This window comes from Cottoperca gobio, chromosome 9, assembly GCF_900634415.1.
Source record: "Cottoperca gobio chromosome 9, fCotGob3.1, whole genome shotgun sequence".
NCBI classification, from domain to species: domain Eukaryota; kingdom Metazoa; phylum Chordata; class Actinopteri; order Perciformes; family Bovichtidae; genus Cottoperca; species Cottoperca gobio.
Window position 1 is genome coordinate 11,720,963 of NC_041363.1, and position 23,475 is coordinate 11,744,437.

General features: G+C 44.0%; 2 protein-coding genes across 6 annotated transcripts in view; one reads left to right on the plus strand and one right to left on the minus strand.

The window, feature by feature from the left end:
- Positions 1–1,198, plus strand: part of selenom (selenoprotein M) — a 3,000-nt gene extending 1,802 nt beyond the window's left edge. The window contains exon 5 of the mRNA XM_029440016.1: positions 434–1,198. Within this exon, the coding sequence (XP_029295876.1) occupies positions 434–664 (231 nt within the window). The 3' untranslated portion in view covers positions 665–1,198. The remainder of the gene's footprint in view (positions 1–433) is intronic.
- Positions 1,199–1,390: 192 nt separating this feature from the next.
- Positions 1,391–23,475, minus strand: part of smtnb (smoothelin b) — a 46,262-nt gene continuing 24,177 nt past the window's right edge. Inside the window, exons 7-21 of one of the 5 annotated variants that reach the window (XM_029440075.1) lie at positions 20,610–21,316; positions 19,476–19,527; positions 17,927–18,532; positions 15,880–15,953; positions 8,946–9,131; positions 8,580–8,655; positions 8,304–8,336; positions 7,275–7,454; positions 7,025–7,087; positions 6,859–6,940; positions 6,590–6,766; positions 6,370–6,496; positions 6,034–6,185; positions 4,048–4,225; positions 2,772–2,910 (exon numbers count right to left, since the gene is read on the minus strand). In XM_029440075.1, the coding sequence (XP_029295935.1) occupies positions 4,078–4,225; positions 6,034–6,185; positions 6,370–6,496; positions 6,590–6,766; positions 6,859–6,940; positions 7,025–7,087; positions 7,275–7,454; positions 8,304–8,336; positions 8,580–8,655; positions 8,946–9,131; positions 15,880–15,953; positions 17,927–18,532; positions 19,476–19,527; positions 20,610–21,316 (2,663 nt within the window). In that variant the 3' untranslated portion in view covers positions 2,772–2,910; positions 4,048–4,077. Of the gene's footprint in view, positions 2,911–4,047; positions 5,340–6,033; positions 6,186–6,369; positions 6,497–6,589; positions 6,767–6,858; positions 6,941–7,024; positions 7,088–7,274; positions 7,455–8,303; positions 8,337–8,579; positions 8,656–8,945; positions 9,132–15,879; positions 15,954–17,926; positions 18,533–19,475; positions 19,528–20,609; positions 21,317–23,475 lie in introns of those variants that run through there. The other 4 variants (XM_029440074.1, XM_029440078.1, XM_029440077.1 and 1 more) reach the window with 4 other exon arrangements.

Below are 23,475 nucleotides of genomic sequence, written 5' to 3' on the forward strand. Positions count from 1 at the left end.
ACACTATCCATTTCTGTAATTGTTCTTGTATGCTTTTGTACATGGTTAGGGGTTAAGGTTACAGACTCTCTGCCCACCTCCCTCACTTGTATTTTAAGTGTAATTCATTTGCCAAAAGAGACAAAACACACAGTAAGTAAGTTAAAGATGAATTTAACAGAGAGCATTATTATTTTTTCTTCAAATCTTCTATAGATATCATGATAATATCGTTATTGTGAATTATTTTGCCCAAGATAATCGTGTAGTGACGGATATTGTGACCCTATCCTACACACAGGGGCTTTAAGCATCATTTTAAAACTTCTTCTTTTAATACATTTAGCTTTATTTCACTTTCCTTAAGTGAAATAAAGCCATATAAATGTCATTCATAGCTGCATTAATTTGGCCACTTGAAGGCTGGAACTATAATTCAACCTGTCCTCCACAGCGGATCGACCTGTCTGACATGACCCGCTCTGAGATCAACGAGCTGCTGGGGGAGCTGGGCTTCTACAAGAAGGCTGAACCTGAGGACGAGGTGCCCGAGGAGTTCCGCTTCTCTCCTGCCAAAGACAGCCCGTTCAAAGACGAGCCGGCGTCCAAATCCTCCACGTCCTCTCTCGTCACAGAAAACGCCTCCTCAGAGCCCGACGCAGAAGCCAAGCATACTGACCTATAACTCGTCAGAGAGGAGAAAAGTAGCAATCTCACATTACCACTAAGCCCTATAGCTGCTCCACGACCAGCTGGTTATCGCAGTTGACGACTGAAAGGCTCGTCATTTTAGACCAGCAGATCATGGATCAGCTCTTGGGGCAATGACACAATCTTAGCATCAGCAAAAGGTCTTTAAAAAAGTCCAGTCTGAATTTGCACATATTGTTCTTGCTGTATGCTCTTATTTTTGCAGCGATACTAACCCAACAGGCTGCTTTGTGAGTGCTTTTCTACTCTCTACACAAAGAATGGAAGTGTGTATGTTTTCATTTTGTTTTTGGTCCATCATGTGTCAGCTGTCTTCAGGATTTTGCATCTCTTGAGTTCCCCGTGTGTGTCTGACTGCTTCCTACCTACTGTGAAACCGAATGATGCCTCAGGTTCAAAACTGAGTGGCCTGAGGCTGATGCTACATGTTCTGGTGGGTTGGACTGATGCACACAAGAGGATTCAAGGGGAAGCGTTCTGAAATAAAATAATAAAATATTCCACATTATCTCATCCCGTCCTTGCTGTTAAATGATCATGTTCTCATGTGTTTCCTTCAAAACTTAGATTTGACAGAAGTCAAACTCTAAATTGCCCACTGGTAGTGTGAAGTTGTCACTATATGAATAATCTGGTATAGAAAATGCAAACGATAAATGTTTTATGAGACGATTCAGAGCAATAATCCCCAACAAACGCATTCATTTCTCAAATTGGTTTAATTTCAATTCCCATTTAACTGTGGTGCACAGAAACATGAAATTATAATGTGTTTAAGCTCTTATTTACATCACTCACTGCTCCTTGGAAAGTATTCGTTTTTCAGTTGGCAGCGGTGAAATAATTTCTCTAAATCTACTAAAAACACAGCATTAAGAAATAAGTTTCATCAAGCTCATTCAGCTCTGAAACGGTCAGATTTTTTAACATCTTCTCAAAGGAATCGTATTTTTTACAAGTGCTATAAAAATCTTCATTACATTTTTTTTTCATGTTGTAAAATATACAATTGGCAGTTATGTTCGGTCATGATTACTCACGTTTAAACAGACCATCAGGACAACTCGTCCAAAAAGGGGGACCCCAATTAGTTTTACATAACATTGTGATAGCTTGAGCTTAATGATTCACTTTAAACAAAACCTTTTAAAAGCATAATGTACACACTAACAAAATGAAAAATAATATATTTTGACAAAATCTACTGCTAAAAGAGCTGTGTGTGAGTGTGTTTGGCAGGGCAATGCTGAGGGGATGCTGTCAGTCAAGCAGTAAGAAACATCAAGTAATGATACCATTCAGCTGCATGACATCAGACTACAAACCTCTTTCTACCTGAATAAAAAAAGTTTTTCATTGCACATATTTTTGCTGTGAGAATAATATTATACAATGTTCAAATAAGAAACAAGTTCTCAGTAGCACTTTCAAATTCAGAAAGGTGAGATTACTCATAACAATGTTGCATCCATTTAAACAATTAAGAAGGAACATCCCTGTGCTCACAAATTAAATATAAATATGCTAATTGTCAACATTAGAATAGTAATAACTTAATTCAAATACTTCAAGCAGCCAGTGTTTGGTAAAAAAAAAAAAGAGACAAATTACCGAATTAAAAGAATGAACCATATGGTCTGGTATATTTTTCTACTACTGTGAAATTGCCAACAGCAATGCTAGCAACTTACAATAATAAAAAAGTGAAGCAGAGAAAAATGTAGGTATAAATAACTTAAAGGGGAAACACTATACAAATATTTCTGATGTGTTTTACAGTACACTAGTGAGGTGACACAGCTACTGCATGTTAAATATTACCAGGTACAGAGCCGAGTAAAAAAAAAAGTAACATTTTAAAGCTTGAAAAGGTAGTCTTATAAAAACTTTGGCGCACTCTTGCTGGAGAAAGGTGGACTTTGTGTTAATGAAATAATGAATACACATCACCACTGCCAACAAAGATATTAAGCAAACTGACACACACACACACACACAAGCACACACACACAATCCCCAACTTGTCCATAGTGCCATGTTGAGGCTGAACGCTCGCCAAACACAGGTCAGAGGTCACAGGGCCGACCCATGGACATCTCGTATCTGCGCAGGTGGTTGACCAGAGACTGTACGTAGGTGAAGACGCATTTGGAGTCGGGTTTATTACCCATGATCATCATGTCCTCCACTTCCAGCAAAGGCATGCAGTTGGCGTACGTCCTGAGGAACAGCATACAAGAGACATTGTGTATGAAAACAAGGAGGAGGAACAGACAGGATGAAAGAGGACCAGAGATGGAGTAGAGAGGAGGATATGCTCTTCAGGTGTTCATGTCACGATTATTCATATTTAATCATCAATCAGATGCTTTCTCATGATCATTAACCAAACTGGTGGAACAGCTAGTCTATCACGCACGCACACGCACACGCACACACACACACACACACACCCTTGTTGTGGTTATATTCTACTTCTTCTTTTTAATCCTTTCTCTGTCTCTGCTTTTTCTAAAGCACTTTGTGGAAACCCCTTAAAACACTCTCTATAAATAAACTTCAGTAATGCAGCATGTTTCAATAAACACTTTTAGGAACAAAGGCCTCACATGTGAGCTGTGCAGGGAGTGACCACAGGGTGGCGTTATATCTCCACATACTGTAAAACCCTCTGGGACGTCCTTCACAAACAAAGTGTAGAGTAACAGGAGAAGCACCTTGGTACATCCCTCGCATGAGAAAATGAATGTCAACAACATAAAATCGGTTTTGTTATTTAAGGAACTGCAGACACAAGGTCATTCTGCACTTTACTTCTTTAAAAGGCTATCAGACATAAACACCCGTAAATTCCCGCATATAAAGTGAGTAGACAACACAGCCTCATTCTCTGCTTTGTTTCTTAACATCTCTGTTTGAAACATTGTGATACAGCAGTTCCTTTTAAAGTGTTGAACTGCAGATGGTCCTGGCTCTCTGCCATAGTGTGACAATGCAGAAATGTACACATGGACACACACACACAACACACACACACTCGCGCATACCATGTTTGGTACTTTGTACCTCAGTAGCTTCAGATTAACATGAAGGATCATATTTCCAAAAGCAGCCAATAAAGGAGTTTTCTGAAAAACCATGTTTGATTTAAATCCTAACAGCTGCTTAAAACACGCAGACACACACACACACACACACACACACACACACACACACACACACACACACACACACACACACACACACACACACACACACACACACACACACACACACACACACACACACACACACACACTCCGTCCCATCTGTCAGAACCAAAGTGAGGTTCCTTCGTAGGTTTGCCCCCTCTCTCACCATGGGTTCAGTTTTAGTTGGAGTGCGACTCTAGGAGGAGTTTTTGGTTTTAACCAGGCCCTTCGTCACCAGACCCCTGTAGAACTCCTGCAGGTAAGTATACACACACTTCCAATCCGGCTCGCGCATCTTCACCATGTCGTCCACATCCAACAGCTGGGGACAGTCCACTAGTTTCCTGTGCCCGCACCCAGCAGGGGGGGGAGAGAGAGACGGGGGAGGACGAGGACAGGAAGGAAAGGCAGACCCAAACAGATAGAAACAAAGAAGAGGAGGAGGAGAAGAAGGGAGAAGTAGAGATAAGAAGAAGAGAGAAGGAACAGGACAGTGGACAAAGTGTGGGAAGGAGAGGAGAGAGGAGGGGAAAAAAAACAGATAAAGCGGTGAGCAGCCAAACGAAAAAGATTCAGGGTGAAGAGACAGAGGGAGAGAGAAATGACACAAAAAGAAACAATAACATTACATTCTCTGTGTTCACAGATATATCCATGAGTTAACATGCTTCATGAACATCATGATACGTACAGTATGTGGCAAACAAATACACATACAAACAAAACAAAACGTCAAATGAGCGTCAGGTGATGCTCATTTAGCCTTTTTGTTTGTTGTTGTTTTTTTCTGTGCAACTTTTGACCATTTCAATGTTCCGTCAGAAACACAAGACACAATGAAAAAAACAACAAGGATTCTGCAAAAATAACAAAACAAAACACAAAAACACAACCATATGGTGACTCTAAAAACACTGGTGCATAGGAGTGTGTGTGAAAGTGTGTGTGTTTGGGATTCCAGATAACAGCAAACTGCTGGGAGGGTCAGGAGTGCCCGGGGAAGTGAGTGGGAGTGCAACACAAAAGGTGGAAAGACGTGGGCTGTGGTTGGATGACAGTCCGGTGTTGAGAGCATGAATAATATCAACATCAGCATGGACATTATTCTACTGAGAGCATGTGAGCACACACGCACGCACACACACAAACACGCAAACACACAGGTGGTATGGGGGCATCACAAGTGAGAATGGTGTGACGCAAGATGGATGACAAAGAGAGGAAAAGGAGAGGAGAGATTAGGAGTAAAAAGGAGGGGAAATGTTGCGAGGCATAGCCGAGAGCTCGTCCGTTATTCTTTTTAACCTGGTGGTTGTTTGGGGAGGGGTTTGCTCATGGGTCTCTGGTTTAGAGCAGATGGAGGGACTCACAGCAGTTATTCATAGTAGAAGACAGATGGAGAGTGGAGGTTTAGAGGTGGAGTAATTAGAGTAGTAGCCTTGAGGTGGTTCGATACACCTGGGAGAGACAGGGAGAGTTAACACGGGGACATCAGTCGAGGAGTTTCCACGTTTTCACGCTCCGCCTCTGTACTTCAGGCTCAAGTAGATGTTGGCAAAGACCAATAATGAATAAAAGCTAGAAGTGGATTTTACAGAGGAATGAGAGAAGGATGTGAAACATCTGTATGATGCAAAGAAAAGGGAAATGTGGCTAATAATAATAATAATAATAATAATAATAATAATAATAAATTGAATTTATGTAGCGCTTTTCAAGACCTCAAAGCCACGACAGCCTTGGTTGGAAGATTATGTGTAAATCTTTAAGCTTAAGATGAAAGATAAGCCTGCAGAAGCTTCTTCTTCTGGCTTCTCTTCATATTCTTCACATTCTCTCTACCAAGCTTAACAAAAACGAAGGTTCACTGCAGTTGGTGCGGTTTCTCCACAAAGTCAGTCGACGCTCACACTTGCAGTCAAAACTTAAAACTTAACAACAATAACAGAACTGCAGTGGTTAGTGACATGTTACTGGGACAACTCATAGACTGCATATATATATATATATATATATATATATATATATATATATATATATATATATATATATATATATATATATATATATATATATATATATATATATATATATATATATATATATATATACACAGTCTATGGGACAAACATGTTTTTCTGTGTGTACTCACTCTGCCGTGCTGAATGCCACCTCAAAGTTTTGCCTGCGGTTGCTGGGGCTCAGGGATTCGTATTCAAAGGATTCAGGGAAAAAATTGTGCACCAGGGCACAAAATGCCATGCCGTTACTCCAACTGGATGAAAAATTCTGAATATCCACATGCTAAAGGGAGAAAACAAACAGAATAGATATGGAGGCAGTGATGGATAAGTGATGGAAACATTTCCAAAGTAGGAAAATATTCTGTCAGCCCATCTTGTCTTAATCATCCGGTTCAGCTACAGCTTTACTGGCTGACATTAAGGATGAGCACTAAACAGTGGGTTGCCGTGGCTGGTTAGCTCACCTCGTACGAGCGGGTCTTGGCACGACACCAGTCGAGCAGCATCTGCTTGATGGAGTTTGCGTTGGGTACACCAAAGCTGGTGGAACGCTGGACCTTGTTTACTTTGGCGACTGCCTGATTTCCAGGGCTGAGGAAAAAGTCAGGTTTGTGTTAATATTTACATGCTTTGACCTGCTCCTTTTCTCTCTTTGGTAGTAATACCTCTCTGTTTATCCTTACCCCGCCTCCCTCCTTCTCCAGCTTCTCTATCATGGCTTTGCGGGCCTGCATGGCAGAGGTCTTCGGCAGAGTTTGAGCCCTCATCAGCTCCTTGCGCCTCTCCGCCTGCCTTCGCTCTACTGCGGCCAATCCGCCGCTGCCACTGCGAGACGATGAGTCATCCTCGCGATCAAACACACTGAGGCAGGTACACGTACAAAGTTAATTTGTGAAACTGCAGGGATAAAATAAATAAAATTGTAATTACTGTGCTGATGTTCCGTAACTTACCTGCCCACTTTTTTGCTTGTGTTGGAGGAGGATGATGATGAGGAAGAGCTGAAGCTGTATGATTTTGACTGCATTGTCCCTCCTGAGATAAACAAACACACAGACATGTAAATGATATTGGTGATATGAATGTAATGACTATACTGTATTGTAAATGAAGACTTACTGTCTGTTTTCTGCATATAGCTAGCCTCCACGACAGTGCTGCGTGATGATCTGCTCCCATCATCTAAAAACACAAACTTTAAATGATATACATATTGGACATGTATAAATACTTAGATGTATCCTTTTCATCCACTTTTTCCTCCCAAGATGCGTTTTGTGTCTTGCAGTAAAGTGGTCAAATACTGGCGTCTACAAGAAAGGTTTAAAGAAGGTTCAGAAATGCACAGGAAAATAAAATAAAAGAATACCAGAGGAAGCGAAGCGGTCCGTCTTGGTGACTTGGCTGAGGCTGGAGCCGTCCGCTGACTTCTCCACCTTCCTCATCACCACCTCTCCTGCTCCGACCCCAGCACGGCCTTTCTGTGATCGCTCTTCTCTCTGCTGCCTGAGCTCCTGCAGACGGGTGTCGCGCTCCTTTTCTCTCTGGTCTGGGGTGGAGGAGAGAAGACGAGAGGAGAGGAGAGAAGGGACGGAGAGGTGGAGAGATGATGTCAGTGGAAAAAGAGGAGGAGGAGGAGGCCAAAAGGTCCCAAACAAACTGACAGCACCTCATCTGACTGCGACAAAGATGGATTAAAACAGGGCTTCCAAATTTGAGGCGATACGTTTCCAGATTCTTTCCACAGTACCGTAAAATTCCTCTGAACACACAAACACCCACAGGTGGAAGGCTCGCAGCTGAGCCAAAGCTGTCAAGTTATATGTACTGCACAAACATCACAGATCAAAGAAAGCAAGCACACTGTGATCGTCCCCGGTGGAGGGCTGTGCCAAGTTCAGCAATGTCCAGAATACTGAAGCCTTAACACCTGCAGTGCTGCCTCAAGCTTTTACCTGAGAGTGTACCTGTATTTAAACATACTATGCCGTGTTGGATATTTATTCTAACTCTCCATTTAGTTATGTCTGGGTTTTTTTTGCCCAGACACCAGTGCACTGAGCTTTTACAGATCTGATAATCCAATTAGGTGAGGTTCAACTGTCAGTTCAATGCAACCAGACGCCTGGTGAAACCATATGGTGGATGCTCACTGCAAAACAAGAATACACTAAATATGGACGTTCCAGTAACAATGTTGCAGCACACTGAGGTGAGTGTGAAAAAAGGATTCATGCACGTTAACACAACTGTCAACATATCATCATCATCCACCACAGAGGTCTAAAAGATAAACTGTTGTGGTCTGACAACGACAGGGTGGTGCACACAAAAAGACAAACGCAGGCAAGTATCAATTGTTAATGCACACTGCACACTGCACACCAACCTGCCCTACCTATTTCCTCTTGAGTACATCCCAGCATGGCCTCTGAGGGCAGAATGGATAGAAATCAAGTGGATATTGCAAGCTTGTTTCACATTTGTGAAGAAAAAATTCAAATACTCAAATCATGAGGGGAAAAAAAGTAAATATAAAATAATCGGGCTTGATTATGAGGCAGTCTACCTTTGATGATTTGAAAGAAAGCAGCAGTCATGACAAATGAATGGAGCAAAAGCTTTCATGTGGTTGGAGTAACAGATAGGAGATTGTCTTTCTTTGTTCCGTTACCTCTCTTTCTCTTGCGAAGGTCTCTCATGGCTGCACGGATCATCTTCCTCTCCTCAAAGTCTTTTGACTCATCGAGCTGTGAGAAGAAAAAAACCCACACAAACGGAAACAATGAGGTCATTCCTCAGAAAAAGCATAAAGCGGCATGGCTCTATTTGTGCATGCAGTTCTAACATAGCGTTGTGTACACACACACACACACACACACACACACACACAACACGGAGCTGCGACATTTCCAAATATAACGTCACATAGCTGCCGAGATTTAGTGTTTGACACAAACTTTCTTCATGACTGAAGCGGCTCTATTCGTGGTGCTTTCAAATCTAAATCATACACAATTATAACTTGGGTGTGAAGTACCATTTTGTCAAGGAGCTCTTCGTCCTCGATAGCAGCCAGCTGTTCGGCAGTCAGTTTTCCGGAGCGTTCGTCGGGTTTGCCCTGAGTGCTGGAGCCGTTGGGGATGACCGGGACGTGACTCACCATCTGGGCAGACGGACCAGCTGAAAACACCGGCTCAGAGGCCATGACGGGCTCCGTCTCCATCTGCACACGACACATAACCAACACACACAGCGTGAGCAAAAGCACATACACTGAGACATGCCAAATAATGCATGGTTACATTAAGTTTCATTGTCTATACTAGTTACTTTAAAAAGTTGGTTGGATATGTGCATTGCTATATGAGAGCTCCTGCAGGAAGAATCCCCTAACCAGGAGCTCAGGCTTTAAAGTTGCACACTTACCCCAGGATGAGGGTAAAAAACAAAACAAAAAAAACATGACATTTAGGACGTAATAAGCACAAGAGGATTTTGGTCAAACACACTGTAGCCATAATAGGCCTGAGTGTGTGAAGAAGGCTCCCTTTAATGATCTCTTTTTGTATTAAGACTGCCAGCTCACCACATCTCATCATTTCTTCCATCCCCTCCGCCTTCCAGCCATGCCAGAGAGGGTGACAGTAAGCACATGAGCGCGAGAGCGACCCTGCCAAGTTACTGTTAACGTAGTTCATGGAGTGTGACTGACACACTGAGTGTCCAAATGATACCGAGCTGCTGCGAAGCAAGAGTTTATGTGACAGGTACGGTACACCATTATGGCAGGAAGATGGGAACAATGCATTAGCAGATATAAACTCTGAGAAAAAGGTATGTACACAACAGAAGGAGTGGTGAGCGTAGGAGCAAAAGGTAACAGTAAAGGAGCATGCTGAAGAGGAAGTCAAGAGAACAAACAACATTTTAGGTCGTTAATGTAAACCTGGTTTTCTACCAGCTTATATGGAAGGACCACAAGTCCTACAGAAAACAACTCTGAAATGTTTTATATTGTGCTGAATGTCTGAGGCTCTAGTTGGGGCTTCAATGCTTTTGTTATAACCGAGTTCAGGTCTAGATATAGCTCAGACAGCTGGCCCCGTCCCTATCCACAGCCTCCCTGCGGGCCCCAGCAGGGCCAGGTTTTACCAGGGAGGGATAAGGCCCAGTGAAGCCGCAGTGCTGTGTGATCACGGGTGGTCAATGGTTTTAAAACCTTTCTGGACATGGGACAGACTGGACTGAGAGGCACTTGACCGACGAGGAATGCTTTGGGACATAACACAGCCAAACAAGGGCTCTGATTCAGGCAATGAGGGAATGTGAGTGGGGTGAGAAAATCACAGATAACCTTAGTGATCGAGTCGAGTTTAATTCAGCTTTCAGAATCTGAGTCACTGTGGCATACAAATGCTCTTTTTGTTAAGTTCTTCTCTAATGAGAGAAGGGCTACAATCTCTCTGAGAATGATGAAAAGCTGACATAGCTGATATTGTACAAAGGCCTTGGAGAAAATAGGCAGATAAGGGATAAGGTCACCCCTAATTATCACAATCATCAGAGTAAGATTTAAGAGAAGTCCATCACCTTTACAAGAGCAGATGATTGGCAGACCCAGCTGTCTTTGCAGGATTAGACAGGAATATGAACACTGGTCGGTTATACAACTGAAGATAAATGCCACAAACACTCAATACCCCTCAAAATGTCACCAGTGCACACAAACACACACAGGGTTTGTTAAGGGATTTCAAGAGTACATAGAGCAAACAAGGCTTAAGGTGAGGGCCGAGTAGTTATCCTGCCAGTCATGAAACTGTGCTTTGATCTCTATAACGGGACGTAAGACCTAAAACCTTTTAATTTATGACTCATTTTTGAAAAATATCTAATGCTAAGTTCATGTTCCTGCCAAAGCGAACATTATGGATGATCTACGAGGTGACAAACTATAGGCCACTGTTACTGTTAAAACATGAAGTGTATCCACTCAACAGAGCACTTGCATGCAGAGTTGCAGACACGCATGAGTGCTAGCCAGGATCAGAAACACATGCTGTTGGAGGATTGGAATACTTCTGTGACAGATTGTAGTGAAGTTCTCCACCTAAACACAATCTGTCAAAACTGACTGAAAGCGGAGATGGTTGAGCTTCTTTTTTTTTTTTAAAGGAAGTGAGGACATAATGTAAGATTACAGCCAATGAAAAGCTGAGGAGGATGGAACAGGAGGTCAGCAAGTACGTGAGCAAGAACTGATCCACATGTATTGTCAACACAGGAACAAAAAGACATTCCCATTCTTCACGCAGCTTATCTGAATAAAAACAGGGTCATGATCAGAACTGTTAACAGAGAGCAGTACCGTGCTGTTGTTGCAAGAAACGTTTGCCATCAAAGAGGGAGCAGAGAGGGAGCGGCGTGCAAAGGTGGGTGGGTGTTGGACAGGTGAGGGCTCCGAATTCTGAGGTGTGTTTGTCCCGATAGAGTCTGACTCCTGGGGCCATGATATAGGTTCCTGAGGAACGCTTGATGGATTATCCAGAAGAGTGCTAGCTGGAGTGTCCTGGGGTGCACTGGATGGAGAATCTTGGGGAGTGCGGGATGAAGTATCATGTGGTGTTTCAGGTGCAATGTCCTGGGGTGTGCAGGCTGGAGGATCACTGCATGACGTTGGAGAATCACTAGATGGCATTTTGTTTTCACATGGAATTGTAGGTAAGCTTTCCTTGCTGGGCAGTACACGCAGTAAGGTATCAGGAAGCCCCATTAACTGGCACAAGGCCTCTACTTGCCTCACCAGCCTTTCTTGCTGAATCCTCACCCTCAGGTTCTCCTCCTGCAGCCTGGCGAGGGCCTCGGCCAGAGGAGTCACCTGAGCTGCTGCTTCCTCCAGGCAAACATCCACTCGTTTACCAAAGGCCTGCAGGTCACTGTGGATCTCCCCAACTGCACACTGTAATGTTAATTCAAATTCCCTCTTGCAAAAAGGCTCCTCTTCATCCGCTGCCTCCTCCTGAGCGAGCAGATCACCAATAACCTCCTCCAGGCCAGACTCGGCACAAGTGCTATCCGGGCTGCCCAAAGCCTCTGGAGCCTGAGAGGCTGGGAGGAAGTCTAGGTTCACTCCAGGCATGGCCAGACCAGCTGCACTCACTGTTACACTGGCCAAAGTCCTTTTTTGTTTAAATCCACTTGTGTCACAAGTGTCCAAAAAACCTAAGTTGGGGTGTAAGATCAGAGTAATCAAAAGGTTATGTTCACAGATGTGAAGGTAGAGGGTGTCCTCTCTCGTCTGTCTACAGAGACCTTTCAAAACAACGCACGTTCTTTATACACCCAACAAATCTCTCCTCTGTGCCGGCCAACACCCTGACGGCCAATGAGCATGCAAGGAATCCCGTTTCCCAGGCAGCAGTAGCCCCACCCCCCTTGTCCCAGGTGCCGTGGACATGTCTATCTCCTGCCCTGCCATTATCCCACTGAGCCAGTCAGTCCTGGGGCACTGGTGGAGGCCCGAGGGGGAATGGTAGTGGCAACAATTCAGAAAACTCACCCCTCCCTCTTTCAACTTTCCTTTTATTTAGAGCCGTTGTCCTTCACACCTCGATTGGCATGCAACGAAGGTTTAGATGTTCCTGGGCTGAGCGGAGTTATACGTTACCGTTTCACTTCTTATAAAATTGCTCTCTGACTGAATGCAATTGCGTCATGAGTAATCAGGTCGTTGTATGACTGCGGTTCAAAGCAGACCTCCAAAGGGAAGATCCGTCCATGAAGGACAAAGTGTTTAGGGCCATGACACAGCAGACTGGGTGACCAGTGAGGGTGAGCTGAGCTCCACGGCTCTGGGCAAGGATGTTGGGAAGGACATCGCAGCACTTCCAAGATTTTGTTTTAGACTTACTGACAAAGCAGCCCAGCTGCTGCTCATGTGGATGTTTCAAGTGCTTTTGTGATAAATTAAGAGCACTCCAAGCGCACTGACAGAAGTCTCTGTGTGAACACTTTTTGTAGTGTAAGATGCTGAAGTACATTTTTTTTATTCTTATTGAAATGTTAATGGTATACTACTGACCATGCAACAACATCAAATGGTGCTGTACATACTGTACCTCTAAAGGCAGTCTGATTAGATGAGGATGTGGTAGCTGTAGTTCTTCGTGACATGCCAATACATCACAAGCATTAAACTGATATTAAAAAGTGCAGTGGAGAGCAATGTGACAAAGGGCAACAGTGGTCTCTCCTGGGATTTACAGGTAAAGAATCTGGCCTTGAAACAGAGAGAGTGGAGAGAAATGTGACTGGCAGCAGGGAAAGTGGGTCAAAACCTAAGAAGGACATGGGTCTAGTCTTACCATGCATCAGAGCACTAACACACTTTACCCACAGCAAAGCAGAGTGATATAGAAAGACAAGGAGCACGACAAATACAAAAGTAAATTTCTGATTATGTCAGAAACTGGTGTAGTAGAAATGTAATCTCTTGTGACACAGCGTCTGTCACTATTGTGGACCCCCTGCTGCTATTCACAAGCAGTTTCCAACAATAATGTAGTGTAGCTTCCAACATAGCTAAAAAATAAAGCAAAGCAGAGATTTCAGTTTAAAGAAAAGAAACAGCATCCAGACATTAGATTCTCTCACATCTTTTTTTCCCCCGTTTGCACCGAGGTCTGCAGACCAGGCTTGAATCTGTGACACATGTGAACTGTTTGAGTAACCAGCATGTTCAGCAGTATGTTAACAATGGGGTCTTTCTCCCTCTGTGTGACAGTGAGACAATCTGCGGGCCTGTGTGTCCATGTTCACGCAGCAGCACTTTACCAGTGTGACTGTCCTGTCGTCACCCTGGTAATAAAGCTAAGGCATTATTTATATTTGTGTTCAAGGCCGAGCTCAGTGGACAGCCGAGAGGAGCAGGAGCAGCTGCGATCACTCGGAGCAGGAGGCATCAATAACCCGCTACCGGCCTCACCTTTCTGAATTTAACTCTCATCACTGCACTAAAGGCCTACGAGCATCTTGACCTTGCCATTAACTTCATCTTAATCTTGCTTTTATTATAAATACCAAGGAGCAGCTCTGTCTCTTTTACTCACACTTGTTCTTCATTGTTTAAGACTTTCCATTGCTTATTTGATCTAAAATGTTTCTCTGCGTTGTAAATTAAAGGCACTCCGCTGCAAAAACAACATGTTTTATTAGAATCTAAAAAAAATACCATTAAAGAAATAGAGGAGGTTGAGAGTGCGGAAGTTAGACCACCGAGAAGAAGCCCAGACCACCCAAACAGATCAGGGCCCCAGCAGGAACCACGGTGGTCAATAAACAACAATCATCAACACTAAACAGGAAGAACATGTGAAAACTCATGTGAATGAACATATGATGTGAAAAAGCTACTTCAATATGAATCCTCCCCACACATCTCACACAGCCTTGAACTTTGAATAAACCAGCACAAGTCAGAGAACAGGTGGTCTCTGGATCAGTCGGAAGATAACCAAGCTGCCTCCCCCCGGGTTGATGCTAACCAACAGTGTCCGCTGCCGTTTCTTTTACAACCTCATTAGCCAAGTCACTCAGGCTCAGTGTTCGTTTGGGAAAACTTGAGCAGAAGTAGGTGAAATATCAGCTGAGTGACGAAAAGAGAGAAAGACTTACTTATTGTCAAAGTCTCGTGGTTCATCAATGAAGGCATTCATGTTGAGCCTATACAATGATGATGCAGTTGTTTGGATAGCCATGTATGTGAATCACAGCCTAGTGGTGCTAGCATGCAGTCAGCAGGATGGTAACAACTGTTGGAAACAGTGAGAGTTCCTCAACTGCATATATTTCTTTTAGGATACTTAAAAATACACTATGTTTAGTAATGTCACACACGTGTTAGCACACACGCAAAGACGTTACCTGCATGCTGCTATGGTAAGGTTGTAACGGCACTCAGCGCTCAGACAAGTGGAAACGTCATCTCCTGCAGAATCTTTGTCCTCTTTGTCCTCTTCTACGAGAAAGACTCTCTTAGTTGGTACCTGGCCACTGTGCTTGTGAGTCTCTACAAGAGCCTAACCGATGGAGACAGTCTCATTCAAACACCTTAAATTCACCCCGCAGCCTTGAGGAGTCTCCTCCCAGCCATAATTAACCAGCTCCCTGATCACATAACCAGATTATAGCTCGACACAGGGGTTGGAATACACAGCCATTAAAGAGTAAATAGGACACCGCTTCTCCACTCCTCACCCTCTCAATCCCCCACTCTCCTTTCATGAGGACACTTCCTTTCATGGAGGACCGAGGAGGTTAAGGAATGAGGCGAATGGGAGTTAGTTTTCTTCCTAACCCCAGAGGTCAACGTAAGACGGGAGGTGTTGGACTCTAGACCAGAGATGAGAGTTGAATCTTTAGGTTTTGGCCCTCTAAGAAAATAAGTGATGAAGAACTTGTGTCAACATGTGTTTCAATGCAGCTGGACAGCAATTAGTGTGCATGGAGACAGACAGGTGTGATTATGGAAACATTTCCCAGATAAATCTCAGTGGGCATGGCCTGCTGAGAGAAAACGAGGAATGCCCGGAGCACCTCCCTCTCCCTCTCTCTCCTTTACATACCCTACAAGGACAGATGTGACTGGCTACCCACTGCGTGTTTGATAAACATTGTTCTTCCCTCTTCTCCCTCCTTTTTACACACTCTGTCTGTCTCTCACTGTCCCGGATCACTTGCTTTTCAGGCCTTTATAGGTGATTGCTGTGACAGGGACGCGGCAAAAGCACAGTGGATTTCAATTGAGTCAGTCGGGAATGAAATAGAAGATGAAAACAAAGCTTTAACCTTTAATTGGAAAGGAACTGGGAATGTGGTTTTGACGCATGTTTGACAGGTTTTGTCATCAGATTCTGCAGAGCCTCAATAATGTGATCATATGCCAGATAATAATTTGCAATGGTAGACTGTACCTTGATGGAGGATCCAGAGGATAGGCTGGATGAGGAGATCTTGAACGGTGTAGCTCTGAGACCAAGGGTCAACTCTGAAACACATAGTGAAGACACACATTTACATGGATTTTAAGAATAATCTGGTGCATATAGTCCGCAGCTATGGGTTGAATAAGAACAAACTAAAAATATCCATATGCATGTGCACTGTTGAGATGAGTGCATGGTCTTGTACAGTGTTGGTAGTAGCCATTAGTCAGATACATTAGCTGCCATAGAGTCATAAACAACACAGCCTCATGTCTAATGAGAGACAAGTGAGAAAATGTAGATGACGCCTTTAACATAAACAGCCCTCTTTATTTGCCTGCAAGAGTACGCACATGCATTCCCTGTGACCTGCTGTCCACCCCCCCTCCCCCAAACACATGCACAAAAGCTATATCATAAAATACAGAACTGATGCACACCAGCCCCGCATAGTGTACATTTAAGACTCTGGCTAGGTGCTTTTAAGAGAAACCGGAGACACAATCCCAGCCTGCTTTTGGTCAGTGGGAGACAGGCAGGTTCCCAAAAAAGGAGCCCAAAACCATTAAAGCAAATTGAGCTGGAAAAAAACTAACTATGTGACTCTCCTGAAGGGAACAGTGGGGCTGCCAGAATGTGTCGTGGGGGGGGGGGGGGAGTTGTAAGAGGTGTAATCACACAGGTTCAGCTTGAGTCTTAAATAAACTGTTTGGGTTGGAGGTCCCGGTTGCTGGGAAGAGCTGAAACTTAAGACGTCTTGTTTGGACTGACAGTAATAGCATCTGTAGCAGCTCTGCTTCTGTAACAGACTGAGATTCAAGCTATCGTGTTTTTGTTTCATGCAATTAATGAATCCCTGCTGGTACCTGCACTACGAGTATGTAATGTGCTGCTGACTTTGTACATGTACAGGAACAATGTGTTTTAATGAGACTGTCCCGCTGCTTAACATGCCCATTAATTATTTGACGATACAGAAACCTACACCCTCCAAGTATGCCTCGTTTAACACTTGCTAACAAAATGCTACATACCTTAGTAATTAAAAGTAATTCTTTCAGCATGGCCTAACAATTAAGTTAAGAAATTAAGAAAAGGTTCTGACCATGAACTGCAACATCCCTGGTTTGTGTCCGACCCAGGGACCCACAATATGTTGCATGTCCTTTCCCGTCTCTCGTCCCTTATTTCCTGCCATCTACTCTAATGTTGACCTAATGTTCTAATGTTGACCTCCTAATAAAGATATAAAATGCATGAACACCTTTTCTTGATAGTTGAGAGGACACAAAAGAAGGGATAACACGAACAATTCAAAGTGAGGACCTCAGTGTCTAACACTGCCCGGCCACCACTGCCTGATAGTAGAAACCAAAGTCATGAGTTCACCAAAGTAATCAATTAACTTGTTTCCCAAAAACATTGCTCATTTAAAAATAACACCCAAATCATTAAAGAAAGTGTCATTTTAGATAAAGGGCGGCGGACAATATCTAGAGTGTGTGTGGGCGAGCAGGCTTATTCAATTGCACTGTAACAGTATTGCTATTGAGTCTGGCCTGAGACAGCCAATTATTGTTTCCTTTGTTCCAAATATACTCGCTTCTGTTGACTACTGACCTCACCCCCTCCACACTGCAGCAACTTGCCCACTCTATAACAAATACCCTTCAGTACAATCACGGTGTTTTATATTCAGCCCTAACATCTCTCCCACTCATGCACGCGCTTTGCTTGTCATCGTCCCACTTGTGACCGATTCCTTGGTGCCGGTCGCCTCCCACAGCGACTGGGATTCCATTGTGATCTAAGGGTTGATATTAGCAAGGAAAGACGTACAGTCGCTAACTTAAGATTCATACTGCCTGAAACACAGTGCGCTGCAGATATTGTACCAGCTCCATATTGAGCTTTAAAAAAGTCAACTTTCACCTAAAAAGCGCGGCGCAGTCAGCGGTAAAACAAGATAGGTGTTCTGTCGTCATTCCAATAGCACTGACTGAACTAGAGTATGATCGCTGTAAGGTGCTCCTACCTGCTCTCTGTCCCAGAGCGTTAGTGGCGATGCGTGGGGCCATGTTGGTGGTGGGCACGATGTTGCCCCTAGGGGAGGATGTAGAGGAGGTGGTGGTGCGCCCATCCTTGATCTCGATAGTGAGGAAAGTCTTCATGTCCGGGTCTGCCTCTCCCTGGGTGACCTGCTGTGCAGCTTCTCTCCCTGGGGTCCCGTCTTCCTTTGAGTTACTGGAGGCATGCGCATCTTTTTCAGCTGGATGCCTCGTCCCACCCATGGAGTTCTGCCATTGGCTAACTGAAGACAGAGGTTTGTTGGCCACACCTCTTGGCTGAGGTATTGCCTGACTCTGGGATGCGGCAGAGGTGCAAGACGTGGAGCCCACACGTGGGCTTGCTGGCCTGTCTCCAGATGTGATGAGGGATGCTCCTGCGTGTGTAAACAGCTCAGTGGCTCTGGAGAGATTTGCCTGGCCGCTGTTGCCGGAGGTGGTCCCGTTCCTCAGAGGAGCTTTCTTCAAAGCTGGGACACTTGCGCTCTGGCTGGGCTCCGTGAACTTGCGCATTCGATCACGTATAGAGTTGGTGCGGTTTACTTGCTCCAATACAACATCTTTCTTCTCAGGTGCTGTAAAGACATAATGCAGGAGGGGTGTTGAAATCAAAGACACTCAATGCAGCAGAGCCACAGAGCCTGGAACCTTTCCACGGTTCAGGCTGAATTTAGCACACATAGTCTCTCCTGCTCTCATCATCTCCTCCTCCACCTCAAAAGCCCTCCACAAATCCCTCTCCTCTTTTCATCCTCTCTCTAAGTTTTGTTCCAGCCCCTTTATTTTGCTTGACTTAACCTCCAGCGTTTCACCGTCTTTCCAGGACATGTTTCTTCCACTCATGGATATTTTCTTAATTCTCTGATCCTTAATACTGTCAGATAATGTGGACAAAGCTCATTATTTGGCACGTCTTTCCAACGGAAAAAAACACTAGTGATTAGAGGAGAAGATATTCCCTGAGGTCATCTTCGCAGAGGAAAAAAAGATGTGGTGCTCGGGAAGAAAAGCTCAGTTTATACTGCAATGGACACAGCAAAGAGCTCTGTCTGGTAAATAGAGAGAAATGGTGTACATTATAACATGCCCTCGTCCCAGCACTCTCTACTGTGAGTGGCTCTATACGGTCACATTAATGACTGCCATTGTCTCCATACATCTACAGGCTATGAACTATCTGGTGTGATTGTATTACCCACTGATGAAGATGACAAATGCAATGTCTTTAAACTAAACCAAACAAATCTGTGCCTATAGTTATAGGGGCTTACAAGAGTTTTGATGTATAATCTGCATTATAAATATCTTATATTTTAATATTTTATAAAGTCTTTTACCAATACCAATACCAATTATATTAAATTGGCAATGGTTCAAAAGAAAAAGTAAATAATCACATTTGAGATGCTGGAAATGATGAGTTTGGATAGTTCTGTGAGAAATGCCTTAAAAGATTAAATTGATGATGATTGACCTTCTATCGATTAATCAGGACTAAGAGTTAGACTAGCTTCTTACCAGAATCCTTTGCTTTGCCATGAGTTAGGGGCAGCTCGCTGTTAATTGTCATCTAAAAAAGGAAAACATAACAAAGGAACATGAAGAACAATCAGCAGAGGAAGTAGAAGAGATAAAGGGTTTACATGCACTGTGCTTGGATTGACAACCACAGAGCTGCTATACTGAACAGCTCCATGTTTAACAGGGCAGCAATGCACATTCATGAGGGCCTCATGGATGGCTGTAGTGACAACCACACACACAGAGACCTACACAATCCTAAATACAGAATCAACCGGTGGTGTTTTCATTATGCAACATTTCTGTTAGGAGTGAAGCAGTGGGCCTCTGTTCTTTTTTAGGCAGCGAGGCCATGATGGGCCCCAGAGTGTTTACATTACTCTCAGGAGAATGAGCATCAGCGTATCTTGCAGCGAACAATAAAAGAAGTCCGGGCCAGCCTTGTGTAAACACATTTAAAGGAGACACGACGGCGTCATGGTGACCTAAGCCACCAAGATGGGAAATGTTGCTCAACAGTTAACAGCAGCTCTGTTAGTGTGTTCTCTGTGCTATGGGCTGAAGAGAGACAGAACCTCTGGCCCATAACGTTGTCCATCCCTCTCTGACAGCAGGTGAGGCCGACACGCCGCTGAGGTGAAGCAGAGACACGCAGGTGCGCAGTTTGTTTGTGTAGCCAAGTAACAAAAGATAAACAGCACCTAACAAGAGCTCGGCATGTTGTGTTTATGGATACCGATGTGACCTGGATGTCACTGAAGAATGGTGTGTCGGGGGTTGGATAATGGAAAAAAAGAAGAAAGAAAAGGAGAGCTTGGACTGTTGGTGACCGTGGCTGTGAGGTTCAACACCCCACTCTAGTGGTGCCTTTATAATACATACTGTGCATTGTTGTGGCTGTACAGCTGGCTCTAACAGATACAGTTGGGGGGCACATGAAAAGGAAAAACAACATGAAGTGTCCCAAAAACATCATCAATGTTTGTAGTCAAAGATAATGTCAACATGTTTTTTAAATGTATCGATAATTATTTTTATTTTTATTAAGAAGGGGAAATTTGGGGAAACACCCTTAATTTGTCACCTTAAAGACAACGTCCATTCATCTGATAGAAGAACTGTGCACTCTACCTTTTGTTTCTGACAGTCGATTTTTCCATTGCCGTTGCCGTTGAGCAGACCATTTGCAGGATCTCTCCTGGATGAAACAGCTCCATCTGGCTGCTCCTGGTCAATGATGCAGCCCTGGTCGGACCGGGCCTGGAGGCTGGCTGGACCTTGGCTTCCACTCTCAGTTTCTGAATCTGTGCTGTAAGTTGAACCACTCGTGGCCACTTCCACCTCCTCCGCTGGACCCCTCTCCTCAGAGGACACACTCACACTCTGGTCAGATGTTCCTGAGTCAGTCCGTTTCCGTGACAAAACACCAACGCTGTCCGATGACCCAGAGCCCAAACGGGGTCTGACGCCAGAGTCTGAGACATCTGAGCCCAGTCTCTGTCTTACGTTGGACAGGGAGCTGACGCTTCGCTCTGATGTCCCAGAGTCTAGCCGACCACGCTGGAAGGGACTCTGGCTTCTGTCTGAGGCTCCTGAGTCCAGTCGGGCTCTGAATGCTGAGCCCAGACTCTTCTCTGAGGCCACAGGATCAAGATTGGACCTGGAAAGCACAGAGGTCACACTGCGGTCGGAAGCTGAGGAATCTGACCTTTGGCGATGAGACAGGACGAGGTCAGGCTCTGTGGTCACAGCCTCTCTCTGAGGCTGGATCAGCAGAGCTCCGGGGCCATCGTCCTTCACCAGGTGATCGAGAACCAACACCATGTCTGAGTTGGAGCCTACAACAGAAAACACAAATGGAATAAATAAGCAATAAATGCCTCTCTGTACCTTATGGCTGATTTCGTAAAAAACTGATTTGCAGATTAATTTATATTCTTCCTCTCACATCACTAGTAAACTAAAGTGAAGAGGGTGTTATTGTATCTGAGCAAAGGAAGCAGTAGGCGGTGAAGTTTGAGATTGAAGAGATGGAAATGAAATACTTCTGCGGGCACTGGCCGGGCTAGAAAATATTACTTGGGATCACAGAGGAGGCACGTGGAGACATGAGGGGATGTAGGCATTTCCTCCAGACTGGCCTCAGTTCCTGAGTAAGATTTGTGAGATTGTGTCGGTGGATGTGCGTAAAGGAGAAGGAGGGGTCACAACTAAAGAGAGGGAGCATGTGGATTAACCATAGGCGGTAAGCAAGTACAAGAAGTCAAAGAGGAAGTGGGGTTGAAATAGAGACTAGGACAAGTACTTCCCCTCCCCTCTGTCCAAGCTCCTTCACCGCTCCTTCTCTCCTCAGGAAACCACACTCTAAACAACACAGTGCTGCCCACATCCTCCCTCTGTTATAGTCTCCACCTCGAACACCCCATGGTGCTTCTAGTGATGGAATATCTGAGGTTGTGTACGTACCGCAGATAAGCAAAACAGAGTAAACCAAGAGTATATCAGATTCCCACATCCCAGGCATGAAAACACTTCTGTGTGACTTGTGTGTATTTGCACCAACTCTGCAACCAAATGGGGTTCACCAAGTATGCATGCCTGTCATTCACAAACCAAATCAAAGAGTGACCGGCAGCTGCAGAAATCTCTTTCAATTTCCGTCAAGACAGGGTCGAGGAAGATGTTCACAGCCTTATTTAAAGCTAAAGGTGGTTACTTTCTTAAAAAAGATTTTTTGACATGCTTGGTTTTGCCTCGACAGTTGTCAACATGGCGGCCCGGGTCACAAACTTTACAATTTTACAGCTAAATAGTAAACTAAATTCTGAAATCATCTGCGATGAGGAATAGGCATTAAAAGGTTCAATGTGTAATAACGAGCCACCTGCTCCAAAGAAATAGGGGTCAGTATTTCACCTCTAAAATGGGTCCATACCATCTCTAATGTTCATATTTTAGTTTTAGTAGTTTATTCTTTATATTGTGTATTAAACAGACACGGAACATGGCTGTAATATTTTCACGCGAGTCAGGCAGCTGTACTTCTTCTCCCTCTGTACTGAGGGCAGACTGCAGCTACAGTGACTCACTATCACCTCTAGAGGAACAAGTGGTATTACAGACTGGACGGAGCGCAGCTAGCTGTTAGCATGCTAACTTCAGTAGATATCTCTGCTACACAATACATAGATGTCTTTGACAAAACGTCAACACTGTTACCTCTTCACACTCTGCTAATAATGTTAGATAATTGCTTTAATTGTTTAAGTTTAAATTCTGGCATATCTTACACATTGAACCTTGAACAGAAGAGTTCACATGCAGTGTTTGACAGTGTATTAGAGACGTGTCTGAGTCTTGCAAATGCTATTAGGAGCGATAGGATATAGTGACAGTTTCAGCAAATACGTTTTTTTTTGCTTTAAAAGCAGCTTTCTCACAACCTAGGGGAAACACTGATTATATAATAGTCTGAATAGAAAACGTGATTATGGTACACAATTAGGACAATAAATGGCTGCCATTTACACATGTGACACTATGAATGGTCCACTAGACAGCAGTGTCTTTATTTAATGATGCACTCAACCCAAACTCAATTACTACTCAACTAAAGTGAAAGCCAAAACACTCCACTTCTTCTACAAACTTTCACGTTATTGTTCTTCTTTTGCCATTGAGAAGCGGTCATGTACATTGTGTAGCCGTTTCTGGGAAAATCCCGGTTGTTGCTGGGTAATGAGAGACTTGCTTTTAGCTCTGAAATAGCTACACAAGCAGCCTGCGCTTGTGCACTCTGCTGCCAGCCAATATATAGAGCACAAACAAAGGCTATCTAAGAGTTTTATTTAGCCTTCCTTCCCACTGAAGCAATGACCCGAGGAAAGCTTGTGTTTGCCGTTGCTGTGAACGGGTCAACACACTGAGTGATGCACTCACAGAACACCTAAGGTCGTGAGTTCAATACCAGGGCTGCAACCATTGTGCCCACTCTTCG